This window comes from Lissotriton vulgaris, chromosome 2_1 (assembly GCF_964263255.1).
Source record: "Lissotriton vulgaris chromosome 2_1, aLisVul1.2, whole genome shotgun sequence".
NCBI lineage: Eukaryota > Metazoa > Chordata > Amphibia > Caudata > Salamandridae > Lissotriton > Lissotriton vulgaris.
In genome coordinates, this window is record NC_141687.1 from 392,342,255 (window position 1) to 392,368,091 (window position 25,837).

Genomic DNA, 25,837 nt, shown 5'->3' on the forward strand with positions numbered 1-25,837 from the left:
TGGCCGCCACCATTGCTGGCAACGTCGGTGCTAACAGAATCCCCAGGTAAGGTACCAGGGATGACGACCACTGCATGGGAAAAAGCCTCTGCAGATCTCGTCTTGTATCCGCTGTCAGGGACACATCCAGGGCCGCTGACTTGCCTATGTTCATCTTGAAGCCCGCCACCTTCGAGAAATCATCCAGTTCCTTAATGCATGCCGGGAGGGCCCGCGTCGGGTCATCCAGGGTCAATAGGACATCGTCCGCATAGAGACTAACCGTATGGACATATCGCCCCATCCTAACCCCTATCGCATCCGGGTTCTGGCGAATCCTCTGGGCAAACGGCTCCATATAGAGGGCAAAGAGAAGTGGGGAAAGCGGGCACCCTTGTCTAGTACCCCTTTCTATCTCGAAGCTGCGGGAGCTGCAGCCATTAACTCTAACTGTAGCCGAAGGGGACTTGTAACAATTAAAAATCATCGAGCAAAACTTCTCTCCGATACCCATCTTCCGGAGCACCTGTTCAAGATAGGGCCAATTAACGCGATCAAATGCTTTCTCCGCGTCCACCGCCAGCAACATTCTCTCTCCCGGGATCCGTGAGGCCTTCTCCAAGACGTGTACCACTCTCTTGGTATTATCGACTGTTTGTCGACCTGGGACAAATCCAGCCTGATCAGCCTCTACCAGGCCCGGCAGATGTAAAGCCAGTCTGGACGCCAGAATCCCTGTATATAGCTTTAGGTCAACATTCAGGAGGGATATTGGCCTGTACGAGCCGCAGAGAGCCCGGTCCTTCCCTGGTTTCGGAATTACCGAGACCGTTGCTCTTAACAGGTCCGGCGGAATGGCTCCCGGTGCAGAGAAAGAGTTGAATAAGCGAGCAAGGATAGGTGCCACAACCGGGCAAAAGGTCTTATAAAACAAGGACGTGTAACCGTCCGGGCCCGGGGCCTTCCCATGCTTGAGCCTGGAGATGGCAGCCATCACCTCCTCTACGTGAATACTACGTTCCAGGTGCTCCGCCTGCGCTGGGTCCAGGGCCGGTAGGGCCACCGACTCCAGATAGTCCGCTGTTTTTTGCGGCAAAGGGGGCTCCCCTGTGTAAAGGTCTTCATAGAACCTACGGAACACCTCTGCTACTGCTGTGTCTTCAGAGACCGCCACCCCATCAGAATTCAACAGTTCTTTAACCAGGTTACGCTGATGCGCCACACGAAGCCTATTCGCCAGGAGTTTGCCACACCTATCCCCTCCCGTGTAAAATGCGTGTTTCAGGCGCAGCGCCGCGTATTCCGCCCTGTCCATATCTAACGCTGATAAGAGTTTCCTAGCAGCCTTCAACTGTTTCCATATCCTAGGGGCCCCCGTACGGCGATGTACATGCTCCAGTTCTCTAACTTTGGAAGTCAACTCCTCCCTCTTGCGCTGTCGCTCTCTGTTCTCTGCCGAAGAGATAGAGATAAACTCCCCTCTCAGGACCGCCTTCAACGCCGCCCACTGTGTCGCTAGCGAGGTGTCTGAGTTATCGTTATGTGTTTGGTACTCCCGGATCCACTCCTCAATGTGTTTCACAACAGTTTTTTTAATGTAAGAGGGTATTCCTAAGGCGCCATACACCGCGGGAGGGGGAGACCGGTGGAAGCACAAATGTACCCAGGACCGCCGCGTGATCTGATAATGAGAGGACCCCTATGTCCGCCGTCGTAGCGGAGGCACACATCGACCCGCTGACTAACAAGTGGTCCAATCGCGCTTATGTCCGGTGTGCATGTGAATAGTAAGAATAGTCTCTACTCGTGGGGTGTAGTGTGTGCCAAAGGTCATGCAGGTCCAGGTCAGCGAGCCGGGCCTTTCCTGCCTGTGAAAGTTCCCCAGTTTGCGGGTGTCTCTGCGCGGACCTATCAAGTGTGGAGTCAAAAACCATGTTCAAGTCACCCCCTAGAATGACATGTCTGTCCGGGGAGGCAGTCACGTCCACCAGCGCCGAGTCTAGAAAGCGCTCCTGGTGGTCGTTCGGGCTGTACAAAGAGCCAATAGTAAACGTCACATCTCCCAGCTTGAGGCGGTACGCCAACAGCCTCCCCTTTTGTTCTGCGAACTTGTACAGCACCTCCCCCCTGAAGGAACTTGCTATCAATATGGCCACCCCCGCTTTCTTAGAGGTAGTAGAAGAGAACAACTGTGCGGGAAACTTGCGAGAGCGGCGCCTATGACAGTCCTGTGGTAACAAGTGGGTCTCCTGCAGGAGACAAATATCTGCTTGTGTCCCCTCCAACAAAGATAAGACTGCCCTCCGTTTAACTGGATTGTTCAGTCCCTTAACATTAAGGGTTACTACTTTAAGTGTCGTCATAGTCCTGAAGGCCAGTGTGCGCTAAGCAGCGGGCACCCAGTCTGGGAGGGTAGGGCACGGGACAGCAGCGCAGGGGAGCTAAAGTGAAATAAGGCAGTAGTATGTAAGACACTGGATGATTCCCCCCTTCCCCCCAACTTCCCCCGAACCAACCCCGTGGCAACTGGCCAACCCCCAACCCAAACTCAAACAACCCAATGTCCCGGTCATGTCCCAAAACGGACAAGTCCGTGGAAAGTACTTAATGTGGACGTCCGGCCACTCGTTCTTCCCGCCTCCCCCCCCAACCCACCTCCAGCCCCAAACCTGCTATCCTCAGAAGCTATGTCCTTCTCCCCCCGCAGCGTTTCTACGACGTCAAGGCTACACCGTTCGTGGCAGCAGAGTCCCTGGCCGCCTCTCTCAACGCGTTGGCCATTTCCGCTCTGATGGTAGGTGAATCCGGCCTTCCAGCGCTAGCCACCGATCTCCTTCTCGCCGTCCGCCGTCGTCCCCCTTGCTCCGAGCGTCTCAGGCCACGCGTTGCTCCATCCTCCTCTGTAGCTGTGAGACCCAGGACCCCACAGACGTCCTGCAAGGAGCGCAATTGGTGCATCACGCTGTTCCAGCGAAAGATAAGGCGGAAGGGATGCCCCCAAGAGTACGGTGTTTCATGGTCCCTCAGAAAGTCCGTCGCAATCTTGAAGGCCCTGCCTTTTTGCAACGTGATGGCAGACAAGTCTTGAAACAGCGCGACGGGGCGTCCACAGAAGGTCAGCGGTTGCTTCTTGCGGGCCTCCGCCATTATGCGCTCCTTTACGAGGAAATCAGGAAGGTAGGCCAAAATGTCCGGTGGAGGCGCCGCCGATTGTCGCTGGCGGCCGACCCTGTGGGCCCTATCAATCCGGATCGGGAAGTCCGCTGGCTCACCCAGGATCTCTCTGAACATGTCCCTCAGGTAGCCAGTAACATCAGCTCCCTCTTCATCGGACGGGACTCCCCGGACCCGTATGTTATTCCGTCTCAACCTGTTCTCCAGGTCTTCATTGTGCGCTTGGAGGTCCACATGCTGTTCCCTGAGGCGGAGTACCTCCTGTTGTAGGTAGACAATCTCTTCATCCCTCCGGTGGGCCGCTGTCTCCACCGTTTCCATCCGCTCACCAAGGCCCTCCACCTCACTGCGAACCTCGCGCACCTCGCTGGCCACTTCCTGCTTCAGTGTCTGAAAGTCTTCTTTGAGCGAACTAAACAGGGCCTCCATGAAAGATCTCGTGACCGGGGGCTCCCCCCCAGCCGGTTCCCCTGAGGTCCTGGAAGAGCACGGGGACGGCTGCGCTCTATCACGCTGTTGCTGGGCCCTGCTGAGCATGTCCGGGAGCGTGCGATCTCCTTTCTTCACGTTCCGGCCGCTCGCCATTTGCACACCGTGGACCACAGCACGCCGCTCAATGGAAGAGGTAATTCTAGGCAGCAGACAGCAGGTCCCGGCGTTGCTGGGTCTCCCCTTATGGACCAGGTGCGATCGAGGTGGGGTTCCGGTATAGCAGGGCAGTCGTGTGTCCCGTACCGTCGAGAACAAAATGGCGGCCGGGCGCCACGGTATAGACCTTCCTACTTCTCCAACCAATGTCCAGACCGCCGGCCAGCTCAGAGACCTCCCGGTCCGTGGCACCGCCAACCGAACCGCACCTTTGCCAGGCGTTCCGCTCCGGGCCGGGGGGGCGCGTGGTAACCCAAGCCGCTACCTCAGGGGCTCGTCTCCGTCGCCTTCTCGGGGACAAAATGGCGGCTAGGCGCTCCAAGAAGACCCTCAGACTCCAATGGCCACTATTCGGGTTGCATACAGTCTCAGGGCCACAACAATGAGTCCTGCCTCCCCGTTCCGTACTCCTCTCCAAACTTCATACGGGACCGGGGAGCGCGTGGCCTACCAGGCCGCAGCCGCGGTCTCGAGTGGCACTATGCTCAGGCAGCGACCGCTCCTCCCCGCGGCGTCCCTCGCAGGCTGTCCGTCCGGCTCACCAGCTTCAAAGGCATAGAACCGCTGCAAAGAGGCAAACAGACGTCACGCTGTTCAGCCGAAGCCCCCGTGCCGGGGCTCGCCCAGGACCCTGTGTCCGGCAACTCGCGCCGCCTTGGCTCAGTGGTGCTCCGCAGTCAATTCGCCATCACTCAAGTAGTCTTCTACAACGGCACTTGGGACCCAATTTTAACACCCGTGCATGCACCAAGGTCTCCGCTACCCTTCTCGCGGCCGCTGAGCTCCAGCGGGGGGAGAGAAGCTGTCGATAAAGGGCTCGGGCCTAGTCGGGCCGGAGGAGCTGCGGGACGAAGCGTCCGCTCACCCCGCCATCTTGGCCACGCCCCCCGAAAGGCCACTTTTTAAGAAGCTTTACAGTTTATTCACACAAGAATTATCAACAGACTCCAATCGATTAGCTTATAGTGGACATTGAACATAGGCCAATCAAAGCCATGCCGTTCTTTCTAATGTTCTCTTGCTTTGTTTTTAGCATTTTATTCTGAATATTTTAGGGGGATTTGAACTTAGGTTAGCTGTAACACAATGCAATTAAAGCCATGTCGCATTTCTGATCAAATTCTTTACCTTTTTCTTTTTTTATAATCTATTTTTTGTTGTTATTTTACATGCAATCACCAGATCACAGTGCAGTCTGATTTGAATTATACAGCTGTACACAAGAATATCTAACAATGTAGTTGTTTCTTAAAAAAATCTACAATATAAAGAATATTGGACTACTTTATGATGAATAATGAGAAATTATTCGATATAGTAACTGGAATATAGTGTAGTTGGAGGCTCTCCGAGGCCCCTGAACTTCAGAACTAAAATAGCTCACCTTAAAACAGACTTGAATCATAGTGAAATTTCTCCTTGAGGATGTACTGACCAAAGCAAAGTCTCACTTATTTTTCTAAACTATTTTAATTGAGTTTACAAACTTTAGCCATCCGTTATATACACAGTATCATTATCGGCTAGGTACAAATCAACGTGATGTTGTGTACATGCAATTGTCTAGATCATATTTCAGCCAGTCTCTAGTAGTCCATACCTGGTGTTACCATACATCCTGTGAAGGGAAGAAGAGAACTGTGCCTGGTCCACCCCAACCCTTAAATTTAAAGTTAGGAGTACTATAGCTTATGTATACCAGCCCACCTCTGGGAGACTATTATCCTCAACCACTGTGGATTTGTGGAGCAGTCATGTCAGTGCATGCTTCTCCGTTCATCTGAATAAGCGTAGTTCAATCGAGGGCTTCAGTAAACAAATTTATTTGGTCATCCCTTACGTATGGAATAGGGTTATTGGGCGGCCTGGCGCTCTTCAGCCTCTGCTGTCACTCATTTCTTGGCTTCTTCCTTTCATCTACAGAGGGATCTCCGGTGCAATGCTATTCCCCATGCATTAAGGTCAGATCGAGAAATTTGGAGTCTGCCTTAGCCTTTTTCGGTCATGGGTATAGACACAATATGCAGGCCTCAGCAATGTGCACGCCTATTCTTCCCACCACCTAAAGCATCGTCTTACTTAGAAAGCTTTTTGGGTTTCATAGCTGGGACACTGATGCCACGTTTAAGAAGATTCAAGCACAGCGAATGAAAAACCATGTTAAGCAAACTTGAATTTAGTAAATGTACTATCACCCGTGGTAAATTTTCAGCTTCTAGAGTATTTTCCTTCCTTTGTGTTCTGTGTTACATGCACTTTGTTCCCATAATCTTTAATTTATGGTTTGTTGTTTTATGAAGAGCTCTTGCTCTCCATCTGGGTACCTAGCACTGACCACAGATATGGAGGAAGAGAAAGAGTGGCAACATATAAACAATGATAATCTTAAATTACTCATGCATTTCAAGTGGCAGCAGGGGTTAGAGCCAAAGCCATAAATTAGTTGCCAAGCAGGAGATAAAGACACGTAACGTTCAACTCTGAGGAAGTATGATACTCACTTCTAGGTGTTTGATAAAATGAGGACTTTGCTACTAGACGGATTAGCAAAATGTGTATGTTCGAGGCATGTGGATCGCTAAATTCATATCTTGTGCATAGATCGCCGCCTAGTGTTGGGTCCGGATGATTGCACCTTGTTGTCCTGGAAGAGTCTTTGAAGTATCACAAGATAGGTGGCTCCTCCCCTTGACTACAGTGCGCATGGGCATGCTCTCCATCCTTAGATTGTTTTTTTCCGCCATTGGGTTCGGATGTGTTCCGTGACTCTCGTTCGGAACCTATAGGAAAAACTTGTTTTCTTCAGGCCAAAAGGCCTCTTTAAGCGTCGGTATTGTACTTCGTTCGGTTCTGAGTTAACTTATCCGGTTTCCCGGATACTTGAGCACGTGTGCTCCCAGCTTTGAGGCCCGATCGAAGATTGACATCGACGATGGAATTCCAGGCCCCGTTTAAACGTTGCCCAGTCTGTAACGCAAAGTACCCTATCTCAGACGTGCACCCTGTGTGCAACAGATGTCTGTCTCCAGACCACGACAAGGAGAGTTGCTTGGCCTGTTCGAAATTCAGGTCAGAAGAGGCGCTCGCTCTTCGACGTGAGACATCCACGGAGTGCGTCGGATGTGGAGGATATCTTCGAGGCTGGGGACGACGAGGGCGTCCAAGAGGAGAAACCGGAGCACTTCTCCGACCCGGCCTCCTGTCAAGAATCTTACTACGGAGAAGAGGTAGACGATGAGAACATCGAAGACGATGAAGCCGTCGAGGTAAGAGACAACGGTATGGCCATTGGAGCCGCAGAGGGCGGCTCCAGCGATGAGCAAGACCCGACCGAACCTTCGGGGGTCGAAAGTGACACTGTCTTGTCAAAGGCTCAGGTCGAAGCATCGCCGGAAGGCCTTAGCCAAGATCATTATACTCATTCTACAGCCCCGCAACCTGGCCCGGCTAAGAATATTTCAGAGCCTTCGGTGGGTACGCCTTCGAAAACGAAAACGAAACTGACTAAAGACAAATCAAAACCGAAACTGAAACTGGTCAAACCAGTATTTGTTTCGCAAAGCCTCGTTCCATCGGATCCTAAGAAGGCTCGGAGTGTCATTGCCCCTTCGGGGTCACAAAAGGGGGCCAACCCGAAGATCGGTACATCCAAGAAGGTGCCAAAGGCCCAAAGGGACGGAGCGACATCATCTAAGGCTGCCCTCGGGGGCGTGGACACTGAAGACGGACTTGAGTCGCAGCCGCCCCTCAGTCCGAATGCATACAAGTTGATGCTGGTGAAGGTTCTCGAAGACAAGCACAAAATGGCCGCGTTGGAACGTGACGCATCAAGCCGCAGCCATTTTAGGAATCCCAGCGCGACACCTGGCTCGAAGTTGGCGATGGCCGTGAAAAAAGTCAAACAGCCATCGGGGCCTCCACCTATAGTTTTTGGACTGCCTCCGACTGCACGACCTAAAGCGTCTAAGCCGGCACAGGGCACCGACCCTGGTAAAATGATGTCAAAACTTAAGGGAACGACCGCCACTCCTGAAGGCGTCGGTTCCACTCCACCTTTTTCTGAAAGCTCAAAGAAGTTGTACATTGACTCCGCAACCGGAAGGCTCACCCTTTTCAAACGGAAGATCTTGCCGGAGAAGCCAATGGAATCCTATCAAATTCCACTCAAAAGGAAAAGAGACTGCTTCCTCGCCAGTTCTTTTCGAGTCTGTAAGGCCTTATGGACAAGCCTTTACTCAGTCCCCCACACGCACTGAGGATGGTGGGGGTGGTTATTAGAATGACGAGCAATTCAACTATCCTGATGAATCTAATCAGGATGACTCGCAGGATGTGCTCGACGATCAGGGCACGGCGGACACCCAGTCTTACCAAGTAAAGACAGCCCCCGCTGAGGATACTGCAGCGTTCAACGCTCTACTTGAAAGGGCAGCGTTTAACCATAATGTGGTCATGCATGCAGACCCAGTTGAGGAGGACTTTCTGTTTGATACCTTCTCGACGTCGGACAGATCAGTGAAGATGCTGCCGATGCTGAAGGGTGTCCTTAAGCACGCCAATGACATTTTCAAGGACACAACCAGAGCAAGGGTGGTGAACCCACGTATTGGAAAGAAATACAGGCCTGCTCCTGTGGACCCTACGTATATCAGGGGTCAATTGTCATTGGACTCTTTGGTGGTCTCCAATGCCCGGAAGAGGGCGAACTCACAAACGAGTGGTGATGCTCCTCGCCCAGACAAAGAATCTAAAGTATTAGAAGCCCCTGGGAAGCGGGTTGCTGCGCAGGCGGCGAATATTTGGAGAATAGCCAGTACACAAGCTCTACTGGCTAGATATGATAGGGCTCACTATGATACCCTAGAGCAATTGTTGCAACACTTGCCTGATGCATATAGAGAGGGGGCGGAATTGTTGATTCAGGAAGGGAAACTGATATCAAACGCTTCTATCAAGTGTGCCCTAGATTCAGCAGACACTGCAGCCAGGGCCATTAACACTAGTGTAATGCTAAGGAGGCAGGCATGGTTACGAATTTCAGGGTTTAAGCCAGAAATACAAACAAGTTTGCTCAATCACCCCGTTAACCCAGATTTTTTGTTTGGGCCTGACTTTGACACAATTCTTGAAAAGATGAAGAAGGACACTGAGACGGCTAAGTCTATGGGGGCCTTGCAGTCTCAACAGTTCAGAGGGGGTTCTTTTCGTCGCTCAGGTAGTAGAGGGCCGTCAAGGGTGCAAACATCTCAGCAAACACAATACAATAAAGGTGGTGCACAGACCACCTTTAACAAAAACAATAGAGGTGGATACCGTGGTAACAGCACCCCAAAAGCAGAGGACGTGGAAATAATAACACCAGGTCCTCAGCAAATACCAAACAGTGACGTCTTGTCACTGCCCCCGGACCATATAACACCGGTCGGGGGACGACTCCAGCAGTTCCTGCCAGTCTGGGAAGGTATTACCACAGACAGGTGGGTGAGGCAACTTATCCAGTACGGGTATTGTTTAGAACTGACATCCACTCCACCCGACATACCACCAAGACACCATCCTATGTCCGCAGAGCACTTAACCTTATTACAGCAAGAAGTGGCCAGCATGCTGCAAAAAGGGGCCATAGAACTGGTGTCTCTAGAGGAGCACGGAACAGGGGTGTACTCTCTCTATTTCTTAGTCCCAAAGAAGGACGGGTCTCTCAGACACATCCTGGATCTGAGACCATTGAACCTATACATCCTTTCAGAACATTTCCACATGCTGACTCTGCAGCAGGTCCTGCCGTTGCTCAGTCAGGAGGATTTCCTGGCAACTCTGGATCTGAAGGATGCATATTTCCATATACCCATACATCAGGCACACAGGAAATACCTCCGGTTCACTATACAGAACAAGCATTACCAGTTCAAGGTACTACCCTTTGGAGTGACCACTGCTCCCAGAGTGTTCACCAAGTGCTTGGCGACAGTGGCGGCACACCTTCGAAGACAACACATTCATGTCTACCCTTACCTGGACGACTGGCTTGTGCAAGCGAAGTCGGCCCAGCAGTGCGCCAGCCACGTGTCCCGCACAATTCATCTTCTGCACAGTTTGGGATTTTCTCTAAACTATCCCAAGTCGCATCTTCAACCCGCTCAAGTACAGCAATACTTGAGAGCGACGTTGGACACTGTGACAGCTACAGCCCAGCCAAACTCAGTGCGAATCGACAGCGTGCAACTGCTGATTCGCAAAGTCAGACCACAACACTCACTACAGGCGCGAGTGTTTCTGCAGTTGATTGGCATGATGGCCTTCTGCATCTTCATAGTCCCGCACGCGAGACTGCACATGCGTCCCCTCCAAGAGTGTTTAGCACGACAGTGGAATCAGGCTCAAGGACAATTGAAAGACCTAGTGTTGGTGACCGGTCGTGCGTACAACTCTCTGCATTGGTGGAATCCACGCAACCTTTGCAAGGGACGACCGTTCCAAGAGCCTGTACCACAAATAGTGCTCACGATGGACGCATCCCTCCTGGGGTGGGGTGGCGCATCTCCTTAATTATACTGTGCAGGGACTATGGTCGGATCAACAGAAGAAGATGCTCATCAATCTGCTGGAATTGATGGCAATCTTCATGGCGCTGAAGGCTTCCAAGATACATCTGGGCAACAAGGTCGTGTTGATCCGGACGGACAACATGACGGCCATGTATTACATTCAGAAGCAGGGAGGTACTCACTCTCCACAGTTGTCACACTTGGCTCAGAGCATGTGGAAGTGGGCCATTCAGAGGAACATTTTCCTCATAGTGGAGCACCTCCCGGGCCAGGACAACCAGATGGCGGATCTGCTCAGCAGGCACAGCCATCAGGTGCACGAGTGAGAGATTCATCCCTCGGTGCTGCAACCGTACTTCCAGCATTGGGGACATCCAGACATCGACCTGTTCGCCACAAACGAGAACGCAAAATGCCCAAACTTCGCCGCCAGGTTCCCACACCCGCGGTCTCGGGGCAATGCGATATGGAAGAACTGGTCAGGCAGATTTGCGTACGCTTTTCCGCCGGCCCCGCTCATACCTCTGGTGGCTCGGAAACTCAGACAGCACTCGATGACTCTCATCCTGGTTGCTCCAACGTGGACGAGGCAAGCATGGTACACCACGTTCCTAGAACTTTCCGTGGTACCTTATCAAAGACTGCGTCTTACACCCAGTCTTCTCACCCAGAGCCATGGCGAAGTTCCGCACCCAGATCCGCAACAGTTACACCTTGCGATATGGCTCCTGAAGTCATAGAATTTGGGTATCTGAATCTGCCTCCTGATTGTATGGACATCATCAAGGAGTCAAGACGGCCTACCACTAGGGCCTGCTATGCTGCCAAATGGAAACGTTTTGTCATTTACTGTTCCAATCATGACATAAACCCGCTGGATGCATCAACACAGAACATTATTTGTTACCTGTTACATTTATACAGATGCCATCTGGCATACAGTTCCATACGTATTCATTTGGCGGCAATAGCGGCTTACTTACAGAACAGGCAACACCTTTCACTGTTCCGAGTGCCAGCCATAAAGGCTTTTATGGAGGGACTCAAACGAGTCATCCCACCAAGAAGACCTCCTTCACCGGTCTGGAATCATAATATAGTTTTGACCAGACTGATGGGACCTCCTTTCGAACCTCTCCACTCTTGTGAGATACAGTTCCTAATTTGGAAGGTTGCCTTCTTAGTAGCGATCATGTCGCTGAGACGGGTTAGCGAGTTGCAAGCCCTAACCATTCAAGAACCTTTTATACAGGTTCACGCAAATAGGGTGGTGCTACGCACTAACCCTAAATTCATGCCCAAGGTAGTTTCTCAGTTCCACATTAATCAAACTATTGAACTGCCAGTTTTCTTCCCTAATCCAGACTCAGTAGCAGAAAGATCACTGCACACGTTAGACGTCAAACAAGCTCTCCTGTACTATTTAGACAGGACGAAGGATTTCAGGAAGACTAAACAACTCTTTGTTGCTTTTTCACCACAGCACAAAGGCAAACCCATTTCCAAATCAGGTATAGCCAGATGGATTGTTAAGTGTATTCAGATTTGTTATCAGAAGGCTAAACGCACACTAACAGTCCCCCCAAGAGCGCATTCCACACGCAAGCTAGGGGCATCCATGGCTTTCCTGGGTAACATTCCATTCGAGGACATATGTAGAGCAGCCACATGGAATAACATACATACATTCACCAAACACTACTGTGTTGATGTACATTCCAAGCAGCAAGCTGCTGTAGGACAGGCTGTTCTAAAGTCCCTCTTTCAGGCTGCTGCAGCTGGCTCGGGCAACCACCGCTAAGGGAGAAACTGCTATTTATTCTATGCACAAGATATGAATTTAGCGGCCCACATGCCTCGAACCGAATATGCTACTTACCAGTATGCATCTGTTCTTGGCATGTAGGGCCGCTAACATTCATATCGCCCGTCCATCCTCCCCGGTTCCTGTCGCAGCTGTAGTAGTCAGAATTATCTGTAAGCATGGTCATCAAGTATTGTATTGGACTCCATCTCTGCCACAATGGCGAAAAACAATCTAAGGATGGAGAGCATGCCCATGCGCACTGTAGTCCAGGGGAGGAGCCACCTATCTCGTGATACTTCAAAGACTCTTCCAGGACAACAAGGTGCAATCATCCGGACCCAACACTAGGCGGCGATCTATGCACAAGATATGAATTTTAGCGGCCCTACATGCCAAGAACAGATGCATACTGGTAAGTAGCATATTCCTTATATAATGTCTAGAGGCTTCTGTTATGCGTCAGTAAATTTTATTGAATTGCATAGAACTGTGAGATGGTGGCTTGTAATAAAATGTGTAGAGAGTAGAGTCATGTTCCAGTACCTAAATGGCCAATTTAGTTCTTGCTGAAAAAGCTCCAGGTTTCATTACCCTGGCCTCAAGGATCTTGGAAATATAGAGTATCAGTGCGTGCAAGGTTGAGGACGAGTATTTGTGCCTGCGAGGAGATAGATGTGCCTCCGTTTTGAGGCGCGATCGGTTGCAAATGATGCGATAGAGGTCCTTATTGGCATTGCTGCCTTACCGAATAGAGGAATGCACTATATGTGTAATTATCCTAAGCAAAATCATACTTCATAATCCTGTTCAAATACAGAAAGTTCATTTCATTCACTGAATGCACTTTTGATAAGATGGTGTCACGTGTGACCAAAGGAATATAGTTAGCATAAAGAATTTTTCTCCAACACCGAATGCCCTTCGGGTATCAAGTTTCTTGGTGTTGAGGCATTACTATATGTGCGTTATAGCGTAAGTGTCCATGCTAGACCATATTCAAATCTAAACTCCTGTAGTATCGACAGGGCGCAGCAGGATTTTTTCTAAGTCACCAAAGGGGGGGTGTTGTCAGACAATAACTGCTATCTTTTTGGGTGGAAGATACTAAGGCCCGGATTTAGAGTTTGGCAGGCAGGTTACTCTGCCCTCATTATCACAAGTGCATTATATCCTATTGCATTTCTACTAAGACGGGCAGGAAATAAGCCACTTTTGTAATGGAATAACCCATCTCGATATCAGGCTCTAAATGACATATTGAATTCTATCATCTTGAATATGTTGGGAGGATTACTGCAGATGGATGAACACACAGAATGAGAAGCTGTTGGATTCCTTGCTTCTATCAGTACTTTTATCTCTCTCTACATTGACAGTCTTGTAATGGGGACTTCATTTCCATTTTCAGAAGATCTGCATAGTGACCCCTTTCAGAGGTTAAAAATCACCCTTTTGCTGGCATGCTGATGACATAAAACTGGAAGATTCTGCTGACAGAACCATGCACATTAGCAAAGAACCTACCCAGAGACTCTGGCAGTGGTATATTTCAATTAGTGGCAGCTGTAGATGAATGCTAACAGCTACTAGTCCCGAATGTATTTCTAACATTGTACATCAGTGAACACACTGTACTATAATAATTCTACATAGATTGTAATTGACTATCAGATTTGCCTCTTAGTAATTGTAACCTAGTGCAAAAATGAATTATACTGTTGTCATGGTTCCCAAAAAGAAAGGGCTGAAGCTCTACATTGTAAAGATACAAAAAAGTCAGGGTGTGACACTTGTGACATTATTCAGATTCCTGGCTATCATAAATACACCCAGAAATCTAAAACAGGGTCGTCTCATCCAGGCTAGAGAAATTGCTCTCTGATAAGCAATATAACTAAAACACTAGTGACAAAAACATGCCCTCCTTTTCTACTTGCATTGTTTTTAGTTTTTTTTAGTTTTATATATATATTAGTGCAAACTTGACCCTAAGATATCCGTTATCCAAGTGCTTTACATGAGCACCAGTTTCGTTACAAATGGGCACATTCATTTGTTTGTAAGGCACGGGGGGATTAAGTGATTTGCACAGAATCACAGGTTGTTGAGCGTTGTTGTCGACACTGGAACCCGGTTCCCCAGCTTCGAGATCGACCGCTCTAGCGGTAAGGCTAACTGCAGCTTTGGAAATTTTTTAACGAGTAATAAAACAACTCATGGCTTTCCATCTCTCTTTTTCAAATACTTTTGCCCATTGTGACTGTACCTATCAGGCCCTGTGCCCTTTTTACAACCCAATCATCAGGATACTCTTTCCCTACCTCCCTCAAACTGATAGGGATCTGAACAATTGTATCTACTCTAATAGTGTAATATCTCTCTTTATTGACTCCCCTCTGTCTGCTAAACACCTTATCACTCTACTCAACATATTGACGACTGCTAGATATCTTAGCTCATGAAGTCTCAATTGATCCACCTTCCCTTACACCTAGATATTTTAGACACACACCTTCACCAACACTTTCTGACTTACCTGCCGCACTCAGCAGCCCCCAGCAACCTCTTTGGGCTGCAGTGTCAGTGATTGTTCCTCCCTCCATAGCGCCTCTCACCACTGTATACTGACCTTTTATAGCCTTATGAGTAAACTGCCTAAAAAACCCTGCTACCCTGAAAAGACAATAGTGCCGCCAATTCCAATTTTGTTAACGGCTCCTTCAGTCATATTTCCTCAGATGTGATTACCCGTCCCAGTCTAACATTTGCCCTACTCAATATTAAAGCTTCTTAACTGAACTGGTTAAATCACACCTCCCACTTACTCATGGAAATTGTTGTTCAATCTAAACATTCAGGCATTAGACAAGATACACTTGGTAAATCAGACCGGATAATGCCTCCCACTCCAAGTTAGAGCCTTCTCCTCTGGGCACACCCACCTGCTCAGCACCAGGATACCATGGCGGGTGATAATGCGCTTTACAAATCAACATAACATAGTCTGCAAAAGACGCGTTTTGTGCTTCCTAATTCCTTCTCTACCTTTCTTCTCCTTTGAACTTCTACAGCTCACCTTTCCCAATATGACCAAAATGGTATGTCGGAGCCTCGTCAGGCACCCCAACCTCGGATGCATGGCCAAAATGTATATGTGAACCATCCAATACAGTTCAAAAGGTTATACTAAACAAAGAACAGGCTTAATCAGCACACCAGCTTATAGTCATCACACTGTCAACTCTAGGTAGTCCTAGATCTCCATTGGAGAGTAATAAAATCCAACACCATATAATAAGGATGTTGGAACCAGATGAGAACAATGTCCAATTCTTGTCTTTTTCTATGGATTTAGAGATCCAAACGAAGGAGTGTTCTTCAGATTCTTTATTAAAATTTCATATACAAACAAAACTTCTAAACTCACACCGCCGACACATGTTTCGTCTCTCTCTGAGACTTTTTCAAGGCAGATAGTGTAAGAGGGTCTTTTAGTAGTATACATCAGGTCAGCCCATCAGTTGAGGTTATAGTCCAATGTCCTGTTAAAGAGCCCCACCAACCTGATAGTAGTGACTTGGTAATCACACAAAATGCCTCTTATAAATTCCCCCGTCACAGGCAGTTAAATTGAAATAGTATGGCTGCACCTCTCACAATGGATTAAAACAAAGACAAGGAATTTCTCAACAGGGATGCCTGCTTCTAATATTTGTCAACACTGAAGTATCGAGTCATAGCTTAGTATTAAAATTATAGTGTGCCACCTCGGCGATAATAAATAAGAAGTGGTCCTGTTATTTCGTTATTGGTTGGGATCGTAGGTCGAACGTCGTGTGATCACATGGTGTATAAGTTAGAGGCAACGTTTTCTTCAAAGGGAATAGTAATGTCCAATAAACATATATACATAGGGGTATCACATGCCCGACCGTGTCTTAACACGGCATCAAAATAACATTAAGCTGTCCTTCAATGATATTAGCGATACTATCCTCATAGGTTAGGGTGTTGACCTTGTGTGGCCGTGTAAAAACACGGTGTGACCAATGGAGACCCCCCTATATTAGTACTGTATGGGTGATCCTGTTGTCTAAGTGAAAGACCCTGATACGTCTTACTACAAACACGTAGCCCACGAACCGAAGTGGCAGCCGTCTAGTTCAAAACGTTATCCATTAGTAAACCAGTTTGTTCCATCAGTGATGCAGAAATAATACATGCTTTTTGTTTCTATTGTCTGCTCCATTTCAACACATGCCTTCCAAATGAGATGTGCCATAATATTCTCATCTCTCAGCTAATGATCCTAAAACACCTCCTCTATTTGGCACTATAGTACTTGGTGACTTTACCATTGACCGTGATAAGACTTCAGACCTACTACTAAAGACTCTGGTAAACTTGAAAAAAGACAGCACCCTGATTTCAAGTGTCTTGACCAACTGCACAAGTTTCCTGTTAACGTCACAGTGCAACTCTGCTAAGGAAAGACCCAAAACTGCCTGAAATCCTCAACCTGTAGGTCTTACCTTATTTAGACGATTAATTTGAGTTGCAATGAATTTGCTTAATTTTGTGTTCAACAAAATCGTCAAAATTTGAGAATAACTCTCAAACCTAAACCGAATTAGCAGGAAGCACTAGTCCATACAAAAGAAGAGGTTTGTGGATCTTCAACTCTCTTAAAAGTGACTGCCACATAGATATGATTTCAGTTAATTTCTGAAGATCCTCTCTTGTCTGTTTCCAGCACCAAGCCGTCTTTGTACTGTGGCAAAGCAGCCGAGATTACATTTTTAAAGGACTGGCCCCATCTTTGCTTCTACACTGGCTATAACAAAGGTTGCACTTCAAAATTGTGTTGTAATGTAACGTTTCAAGGTAGCACATCTTAAGGGTTCTGCTGGATCTAATACAACATAGGTGGACTTAGTGAGTAATAGTCAGGGCCACTGGAGTAAGGGCATTGAGTTACAATTGATCTCGGAGTGTCCCACGATAATAATGGTTCAATTTAATGTTCACAATGATCGTAAAAGGTGAAAAAAGACACTATACTGCCATTTCACCTGCAATAGATAAAGTCAACCCGCCCATCTTCCAGGAAAGCTGACGTGCATAGAGTAAAAGAGTATGTTAGCTCTCCAACCTGCCAGAAACCCCAAAATAGAAAGAGTACTCATCGTTCTGGATAACCTACGTCTTAAAGCGGCTAAGGGGTACCCATCTTGGAGGGGTGCTCGGATCATACTTCTGTCTGTAACTTGACTTTCCTCGTTTCTGTGTCTCCTAATTGACCCTGACCCCCTCCCGCCGCCTCCTCTCTTCTTCCCCTCGAGAACTTCTCTCACTCTTCACCCCTCCCATCCATTTAACTGGTTTTAGCTATTTACTCAGTCATGGATCCTAATTCCCTTATAGCACCTGACACCAAATGAACTGGTTGTCTGCAACGCTTACAAAATTAAGTACCCTCCCTATCTAACAAAAAATGCTTCCAAGAGCTTAAAACACAGACTTCCTAAATCTCACCCAGAAACTTTAGCTACTGACCCCTACTTCCGCTCGAAAAAAGGAGCCATTATAAGTGATGTTCAACACGAAAAGAATAGCACAATGGAGGAATAACAAGTACTCTCTGCTCTTGGTCACTACATCCAGAAAAATACTACATGGTCTAAGACTATCTGGAGCCCCTTCGCTCACTTTGCAGAGCAGACGCAACCATCACCATATATACCAACGCGGTGAGCTGGGCTTTATATGGGGCAGCATTGTAGGGCTGGGATAGGCTGGAAGAACTTACTCTAGCAGAGAATAAGTATTTAAGGTGTTTGGTATCACTTCCCCAGAGCACACCACTCCATCCATAAAGTTGGATTTGGGCGGTAAATCTATTGTCGATTTGGACAAATTACACCTACTGCTATTTTGGCAGAGAATAAGATTGACCCCAGGACTGTTCTCCTATGCTACTGAACTAGAGGAAGTTAGCTCCTTCACTATATCGAACAAGATAGGCTGGATAACAAAAACAACAAAGGCTATTAGAATGCATCTGGGTAAGAGGCCAGCGGGATATTGCTAACCCATCCAGCAAAAACCATGTGAAAGCCCTGTATTGGGACTGGGTAGCCCAAATTGAATCCAAGAACTTCTCAAGGGATAGGCTAACAGCAGAATTAGTTGATTTTAAAGTGATTAGACCCCTGAAAAGCTACCTTGACTTTATCCAGTCACTGAGTAACAGGAAACTCTACATGCAGTATAGATTTGGCACATTTCCCCTGAACTCTTTTAACAGCACTTGGTCTTGAAAATAATCACCTTCTAAGTCCTGCCCTGCCCCAAATAAATTGAATCAATTATGCATGTCTTATTCGCCTGTCCAAGAGCCAGGTGGCTTACGCCCATCTGTAAGCTGCTGGGAACTAGCAAGCATGGTGTAGCTCTGCATATCCTCAATCTGACGCAAGACCTCTGTTTGCCTGCTCACTTGCAAAGTTTCTGGGTCACATGTGGGGAATGAGGAGGAAAGCCTAGAAAACCTTGTTTATCACCTACATAATTTGCTTTAATATTGTGATTTTAAGGAAAGCCTTTTTGTCTTCTATACTTGGGAGCTGTTTTGATGTTCTCGCATGCATATAGGTGGCTTAGACAGCATAGCAGACCCTACTGCCATTTTCTTGCTTAGTGGTGGTTTTTGTTGCCATTGTCCCTATTTGTACAGCATGAAGGCTTTTTAAAAAATTAATTTTAGCTGGATAGTTATATCAATCAAATTGTGCACAACGGCTGGGTGAACTAATTTGCTAGCTTTATATCTTTTGTGCAAAAACTGTATATATTGTATTTATAGCACATTGCACTTTTATGGTCTAATGACTGAAATAAAGTTCCATTATTGATTTAACAATGGGATTATCCTCATCCAGTCTTCCGAATGCAACTTAAAAGTATTTGATGACATTTTGTCAAACATCAAAAACTCTAACTTGTTATGACTCCGCCCCTGCCCTTGCACATCCTTGTCTCATTAAGTGGTCTACCCCTTCCCCCCCTTACCCCTCCACAGTGAGCAACATACACAGTTCAACAAGAATCTGCACAAAATTGTACTTTCTCACCATTTACTAATGCATCACATTTCGGGGGAGAGTAATTTCCTCCTGACACCTCAGAAATATTGCATGGTTGAGTTGAATAATCTGTGATCATTAATATTTCAATTTCCACCTTCATCTGTGGTATAATTATCCCTATTATCTGAGCATTTACTGATATTTCCTAAAGTATTTACAGAATTTTGCATACTCTTGCAAAATGACATTTTTGTTACATTTAAAGCATTTATTAGTATACATGCACCCTTGGGGTCGAAAAGTCGACCGCTTTACCTGTTTTCCATATATTGATAACAGTGATAGATTCACTGTATCACCAGAATATAATGATTTTTACATTTGTTTAGCCTTGAAAGTGGCTGGATAGGCCATTTATTGTTTTGATGTATTGCCCTTCCTTTCTCACCAACCTTCAGCCTCCGCACATTGCTGCATATTCCTTCCTCCCCTCTTGGAGCACCTCTTGACGTTAATGCAGACAATTGTGCTGTTATGGAACATGATTATTATGTGTTCAACATTAATAAATGTTGATTATGATTTACTTAAAGGTGATGTTGAATCTCATGTTGAAGTAATTTCACTATGACCACTTTCCTTTTGCACCGTACCTCACCCAGGTCCAGTAGATTTTGGGTCCCCTCATTGTTTTGTAACTACCATACCTTGTAGAATCCACGAAATCACTGGGAATAACGCTTAACAAAAACCTAAACATACAGGAACACATCAGTACAGCCACCAAAGGAGAAAAATTAAGAAAAATATTATGAACATCTTAAGAAAAATAAAACCCTCCTCCCGCTCGATGACTTCAAGTTGGATTAGTAAAGTGCAATCCTCTGCGGCCTCGCTATATATAAGTTGGTTTCCTAAGGGCCTCTCTTAACTCCGCTGCAAAGCTCATCACAGGATCTAAAAGTAACAACCACATCACTCCTGATCTGAAATCTTTAAACTGGCTCCCATATGAAATGAAATGAAATGAATGAGACTTAAATAGCGCACGACTTACCCTGGGGCATCTCAGCGCTTGCTTAGGGAACCCGTCCTGGTATTCCCCTGTGAGATACCCTGGCAGGGTATCCACAAGGTGAAAGCCAGGCATCCCACCGCGAGGGGCCGTTGTGGAGATTAAGCAAGCTATTGCCCAGAGTCGCACAGTGTGAACCCGTGAGTCGAGAAGGCACCGGAGCGAGAATTAACGAGTCCGTGGAATTTTTGAGCCCAAGACCCGCCGAGGCGGGGAATTGAACCCTGGTCCTGGGCCGAACTCAAGCTCCAGGTCTGCCGCCTCTAAGCCCTGAGCCACACTTCTCCACCATATGAGGAAAGGATGCAATTGAAAATTGCTTGCATGACCCATAAAGCCCTACGCTTCAACATCCTGAGGTACCTTGCACGAAAAATTGAGTTATCTGGTTGCTGCAGATCCTTGTAAAAAGAAAACGTACAACCTTGTTGGACTTTGCCCTGAGAATTTGGAGCTTCCTGCCTCCTGAAATCAGACTTATCTCCCTCAACTGCATCATTGAAAAAGGTCACTGTTGAACAAATTTCTGACCTAGAACCCGCGAACTCTATGCAGCGTGCCTCAATATGGTGCAGTGTGTACAGCTAGGTTGATTACTTGCTTGTTATTTTCTTGTTTGGTGTTACTTTCGTCTTGGCCTTTGTGATGGTCTCCTCCCTGACCTGGAGAATTAATACATCTTGTTCTGTTCTCAAGTATGTTGTTGTTTTTCTTAACCTATATCTCCTCTGCTGACCATTTGTAAGGCCCTCTGATACCCTTAAGGGTCATGTTCACGCTATATAAATCTTAACAAATAAATACAAATAAAACTTTCTCCTTGAAATACAGCGGAAGGATGCCTTCAAGGTTGGGAACTAACATATCCTCTATGGCTTTCCTTCGCCCCTAGGATCATTGACAAATGTGTTACTTTGCAATAAAAATGCAAATACACAATAATTCACTTCTTGGCATGTTCTAAACTTTATTCAAGGTTGACTGTATCACATAATCTGTCACACTTGTGGTATTAAACTACATCCTCTGTATTTTTGATCAAGCCTGCCTTTGTCTTCTCATCCTACTGGATCTTACAGCAGCATATGACACAATGGACCATCAGACACTCCAAGACGCCCTCAAAAGAAAAATGGGTATAAGTGGAATGGTACTGAAATTGTTCGTATAATAAGTCACAGGCCACACTCAGCCATATGGTTTACGTCCAGGCTCCATGCTGGCACCCATTCACTACAATGAACCACCTGGAAGCTTTATTAAAGATCTTGGTGTATCATTTCACCATTATGCCGACTGCACCGAAATCTGTCAAAAGTCAGATAGTACTGAATCCATTTCTATGAACAGACTGGTGATGCATGCCATACGTACAGGCAGCTGCAGTAACTGCTTCCAAATTGATCTTCATTTCTTTAGTAATCGTGATGAGCCTCTTAGATGTGTTGCATCCAGTTGAACAATAGACAATTTGAATCCGGTTGGCCATGGTTGGGTAGCTTTCCTAGTTCTCAAACCTCTTAAGTCCCAAAGCCCCTTGGTTTCTCCAGAGATCCAGTTCTTCCAGCAGTGTCTTTCACCAGCATAGCTGGCTTCAATTGCCCCTGTAACATAGTTTTGGACAGTGACTGCCTGTCGTCTTTCTTTCTTTGGTTCCCAGCTGGTTCTCTGCACTAGATTGCTAGAGGCAAGGTTTTTAAAGTGCCTCTCAGAATGGAACTAGAAACTGATCTCATGCTAACACCTACAGAAATTGCATGGCCTACTCGCCCATTTCACCTTCTCTGTAATGTAAGTACTGGCCCTATGGTTGCTTATTGGCAAATCCTTTCCCTGAGTCCCTTGTTCTAACTAAATCTGTCATTTAACGTTTTCCAATAGATCTATTAGAGCTCTTACTTCACTTTCAACTTCACCCACTGCCGCGCCCTTCAGCCTAAACCTCTTGAGAATCGTTTTAACCCTTTTTGACCTTTTTTCCAGTTTAATACCTTAGAGGATCCAGTCAGTGTGACGGGACCACACATCTGAAAAACTCTACATTAGAGATTTTAGGATTCTCAAATGACAGATTTTCAGCCCCATGTCCACTTGTTCCTCTCTCCAGGGATGGTATATTGTCGTACTAAAGCTAAATTCTGTGGGCTTTTCAGCTGCATCACCAGGGGACATGGTCTATACTCTCCCCAGCAAAAGGCCCCCAGGCCCCCAGCAGAAGGAATCACAGGCACAGTAATCGCTTAGATGTATCTTTGTCATGATTCCTTGCTCCGAATTAGTGAGTTACACTTATTTTATATTTTCTTTTATATGAGGCTGATGAAATGATTTATACTGGCCCAGTTACATCCAAACAGGGAGCCTGTTAGTTTATACTGGGTTAATCTCCGTCTGCTCACAGTTTAGGCATACGTTAGTGAGGGTCTCACTGTCAAAAAGATATAAACTGTTTAAAAAGAGCAACAGTGGCTGTAGCCTGGTTGGAGGCCTCAGTCCCAGTGAAAACATAAATACCCAGCTATCCAACTAAAAAACTAGAGGAGCACATCATGCAGTTGGATTTCCTGCAGTATCCTTACATGATTTTAAACTTAATGGACTTCACTGACTCTCAGTACCATAGACCAATAATTGCTAAATTACTGTACATGCTTCCTTGATACATTTCATATGAGCAGAAACTGACATAGTTTCCCAGGATAATGCACAAGTTCTTGTTGATTATGAGTTACCAGAAAGAGATAGTGGGTGATGACCCAAAAAATTAAGGACAGAAAGGAGAAGCCCACCCAGGAAGTGTCCACACAAGGATGAAACCTTATCACTGGACATTGCTGTATCAGGGGCCAAGGAAAGGCACTGCCTACTGACTAGCGATAGGAAGGTTCGCAATACACATTGTGACAGATGCATTATGTACCATCTTAAGTTAGACTTGTTTTACCATCTTAAGTTAGAAACTAAACAATCTCAACACGAAGTATGGAGTGAATTTTGTTGTTAGGCTTGCTATATTTGTGACACAGGGTACTTAGGATGAAATAGCACTGTGAGCACAGTCCTACATACGCGCATGAGCTGTGACTTCAGGATCGTGTTGAGGTAAAAAACACAGACTCCACCCAGGGCCGGTTTTAGCTCTGGTGGCCACAGTGCAACAATGACCTACTCCTCAGATTCCCTCACTACTCCCAGGGCTCGAGTCGGGGTACCACGTGGGTGGACGGCGTTCCCCCACTTATTTTACTTAGGAGCTCGATTACTGGAGCAAATTGAGCCACACGTTCACTCTTTGGCCTCTCTGGGGCGAGATCGGAGCTCATTCAGAACGCTGCTCACGCGCTGGCTTCTCTGATGCAATCACATCTAAGGGGTCAGCGAGGGGAGGCAATGAGTTTGATGGTGCAAACCACCTTTCGTGACGTCACTTCCTGTCGAGAGGTCCGCGTCCCCCCACTTCTTTTTATAGGACTTGTGCCCTGACTACTCCCCCACCTCCGCCCGCAAAAGGGCCCCTCATCTCTCCATACCATAGACCCTCTCTCGTATACATTTCATTTGTTTTAAAGCTCTGTTAAAGGTTGGCTTTACTATTCCACTCAGCTATACACTTTCAATACAGATCCGTTGTTTGCACCAGGCATATTAACCCTCTGCGCTATTTTTATGGCGAGTCAAAACTGCCACTAGACAAAACTCCGATCTTTCTCTCTAGCAGGAACATTAATCACAAGAGTTTTCTTCATATTTTTATTGTTGCCAGAAATCTGGATGCAAAAGGAACTCTGCGTCAGCTGCTTTGAATTGTAAGTTATTGCTAAACACAGCGCCCCCATCTTAAGTCAGTGCCCAGGTCAGCGCCCAGTGCGCCCGCACCGGTCGCTCTGCCCAGCCTAAAGCCGGCGCTGTTTCCACCTTCAAAGTAGCCAACATGATCAGTAAATTGTAAAAAGTGTCTTGTAAAAAAAGAAAATGTAGCTGTCTTTGGAATATCCTTGATCAGAGAAAAAATTAGTTATCTGTTTTAGTGGTGGGGTTTTGCTTTTTCCCACCACTAACCTAAAATCTTGTCTACTTCAACATGAAACCTGTCAGTTTTACCTGATTTTCAAATGCTCAGAGGTTTTTTTAGGATTTCTAAACCTCTTAAAAAAAAAAAAAAAGGAAGATTACATTGGAAATTTCAAACTAGCTTTCATTCTAAACGCGCAGGCGGACCTAGACCAAAGAAAGTTATTTGCTGGATGATTAAAGCCAGTGAATCTTAGTTTGTCTTTTTGTTTCACTTTCAGATAGCCAGTGGACATGAGTGAACTCTTTATGGCCATCAGCAACAAGCTGAATGAATACAATCTGCAGTGTCTCAAGTTCTTGTGTACAGAATATGCCTCGACAAGTTATCTTGAGAAGATCACTGAAGGATATGAACTTTTCCAGGTTCTGCATCAGAATGGAAAGCTGAAAAATAAAGACAGCTGGCTCCTAAAGGAGCTGATTTTCAGAATAAAACGAATGGACATTTTGAAAAATCCAATGGGTGCCAACCAAGAGGAAATTGAGAAAGAACTCGAGGACAGGGCCCAGCTAAGCCCCTACCGGTGAGCTTGAGTATGGCCTGGTGTGACCTCATTTGAAAGCTCAGTTATCTATGTGTATGTATGTATGATATACGTGTGCGCGCGATATTATATATATTTATATGTAAAGCCAACCCCCTGTCGCACAGCCAGGCACTATGGCCATTCCCCCAGTAGCCAGGCCGACGTTGTGCACGGCCAAAGGCCACCCCCTTCATCCAACCCCACGCATGTAACCAACCCCACACCGCGCACGGCCTTCAGTCAAAGGTTGAAGGTGGAGGACTCTTGTAAGCCTTCTCATGACGTTATAGAATGTTGTGGTTAACATTTTTATTTATCTTGCCAGGATGTTTCTTTTTCAAATTGCGGAACAGCTGTCTCGTGACCAGGTAGAAAAAATCAAGTTCCTGTTGAATGACAAGGTGTCAAGGCCCAAATTGCAGAAAAAGGTAGGGGCATCCAGTTTAAAAGTTTGTGATGTTCTCGGGTTACTTTAAACAGATTTTATTTATTTATTTATTTGTTTATTTATTTATTTGCAAAGTTTTATATAGCGCTGGCTAGACCCGGAGGTATCAGAGCGCTTTACATGAAGATCAGCGAGTAACAGGTTACATAGTTATATCAGTTGGAACAGCGAGTTACCGGTTACAAAGTTACAACAGTTTGAATCAAAGAAACAGAGGGAGGAGGTGGGGGAGGGAAGGAGACACAAACTGGGAGATGAGGAAGACAATGCCAGATGACCGGTAGGGTAGGTGACGACCAAGGGGCAAACTCCTCTATAGCTGCATAGGACAGCTCCACCGGGCATCGGTCAAGGTTGATCAGGCTCCGCAGTAGGTATCTACATCAGTTGAATCGGTGAGTTACAGGATACATAGATACATCAGTTAGAATCCAAACAATCGCAGAGGACGGAGGAGTGGGAGGGAAGG

The 25,837-nt window shown here is 46.6% G+C and overlaps 1 protein-coding gene across 5 annotated transcripts in view; it reads left to right on the forward strand.

Moving 5' to 3' along the window:
• The window catches only part of LOC147730436 (caspase-8-like), a 260,962-nt gene that overhangs the window by 112,185 nt on the left and 122,940 nt on the right, over window positions 1–25,837 (forward strand). For all 5 annotated transcript variants that reach the window (XM_086955245.1, XM_086955246.1, XM_086955247.1 and 2 more), the window contains 2 exons: window positions 24,612–24,917; window positions 25,246–25,348. In XM_086955245.1, coding sequence (XP_086811371.1) covers window positions 24,625–24,917; window positions 25,246–25,348 — 396 coding nt within the window. In that variant the 5' untranslated portion in view covers window positions 24,612–24,624. The remainder of the gene's footprint in view (window positions 1–24,611; window positions 24,918–25,245; window positions 25,349–25,837) is intronic.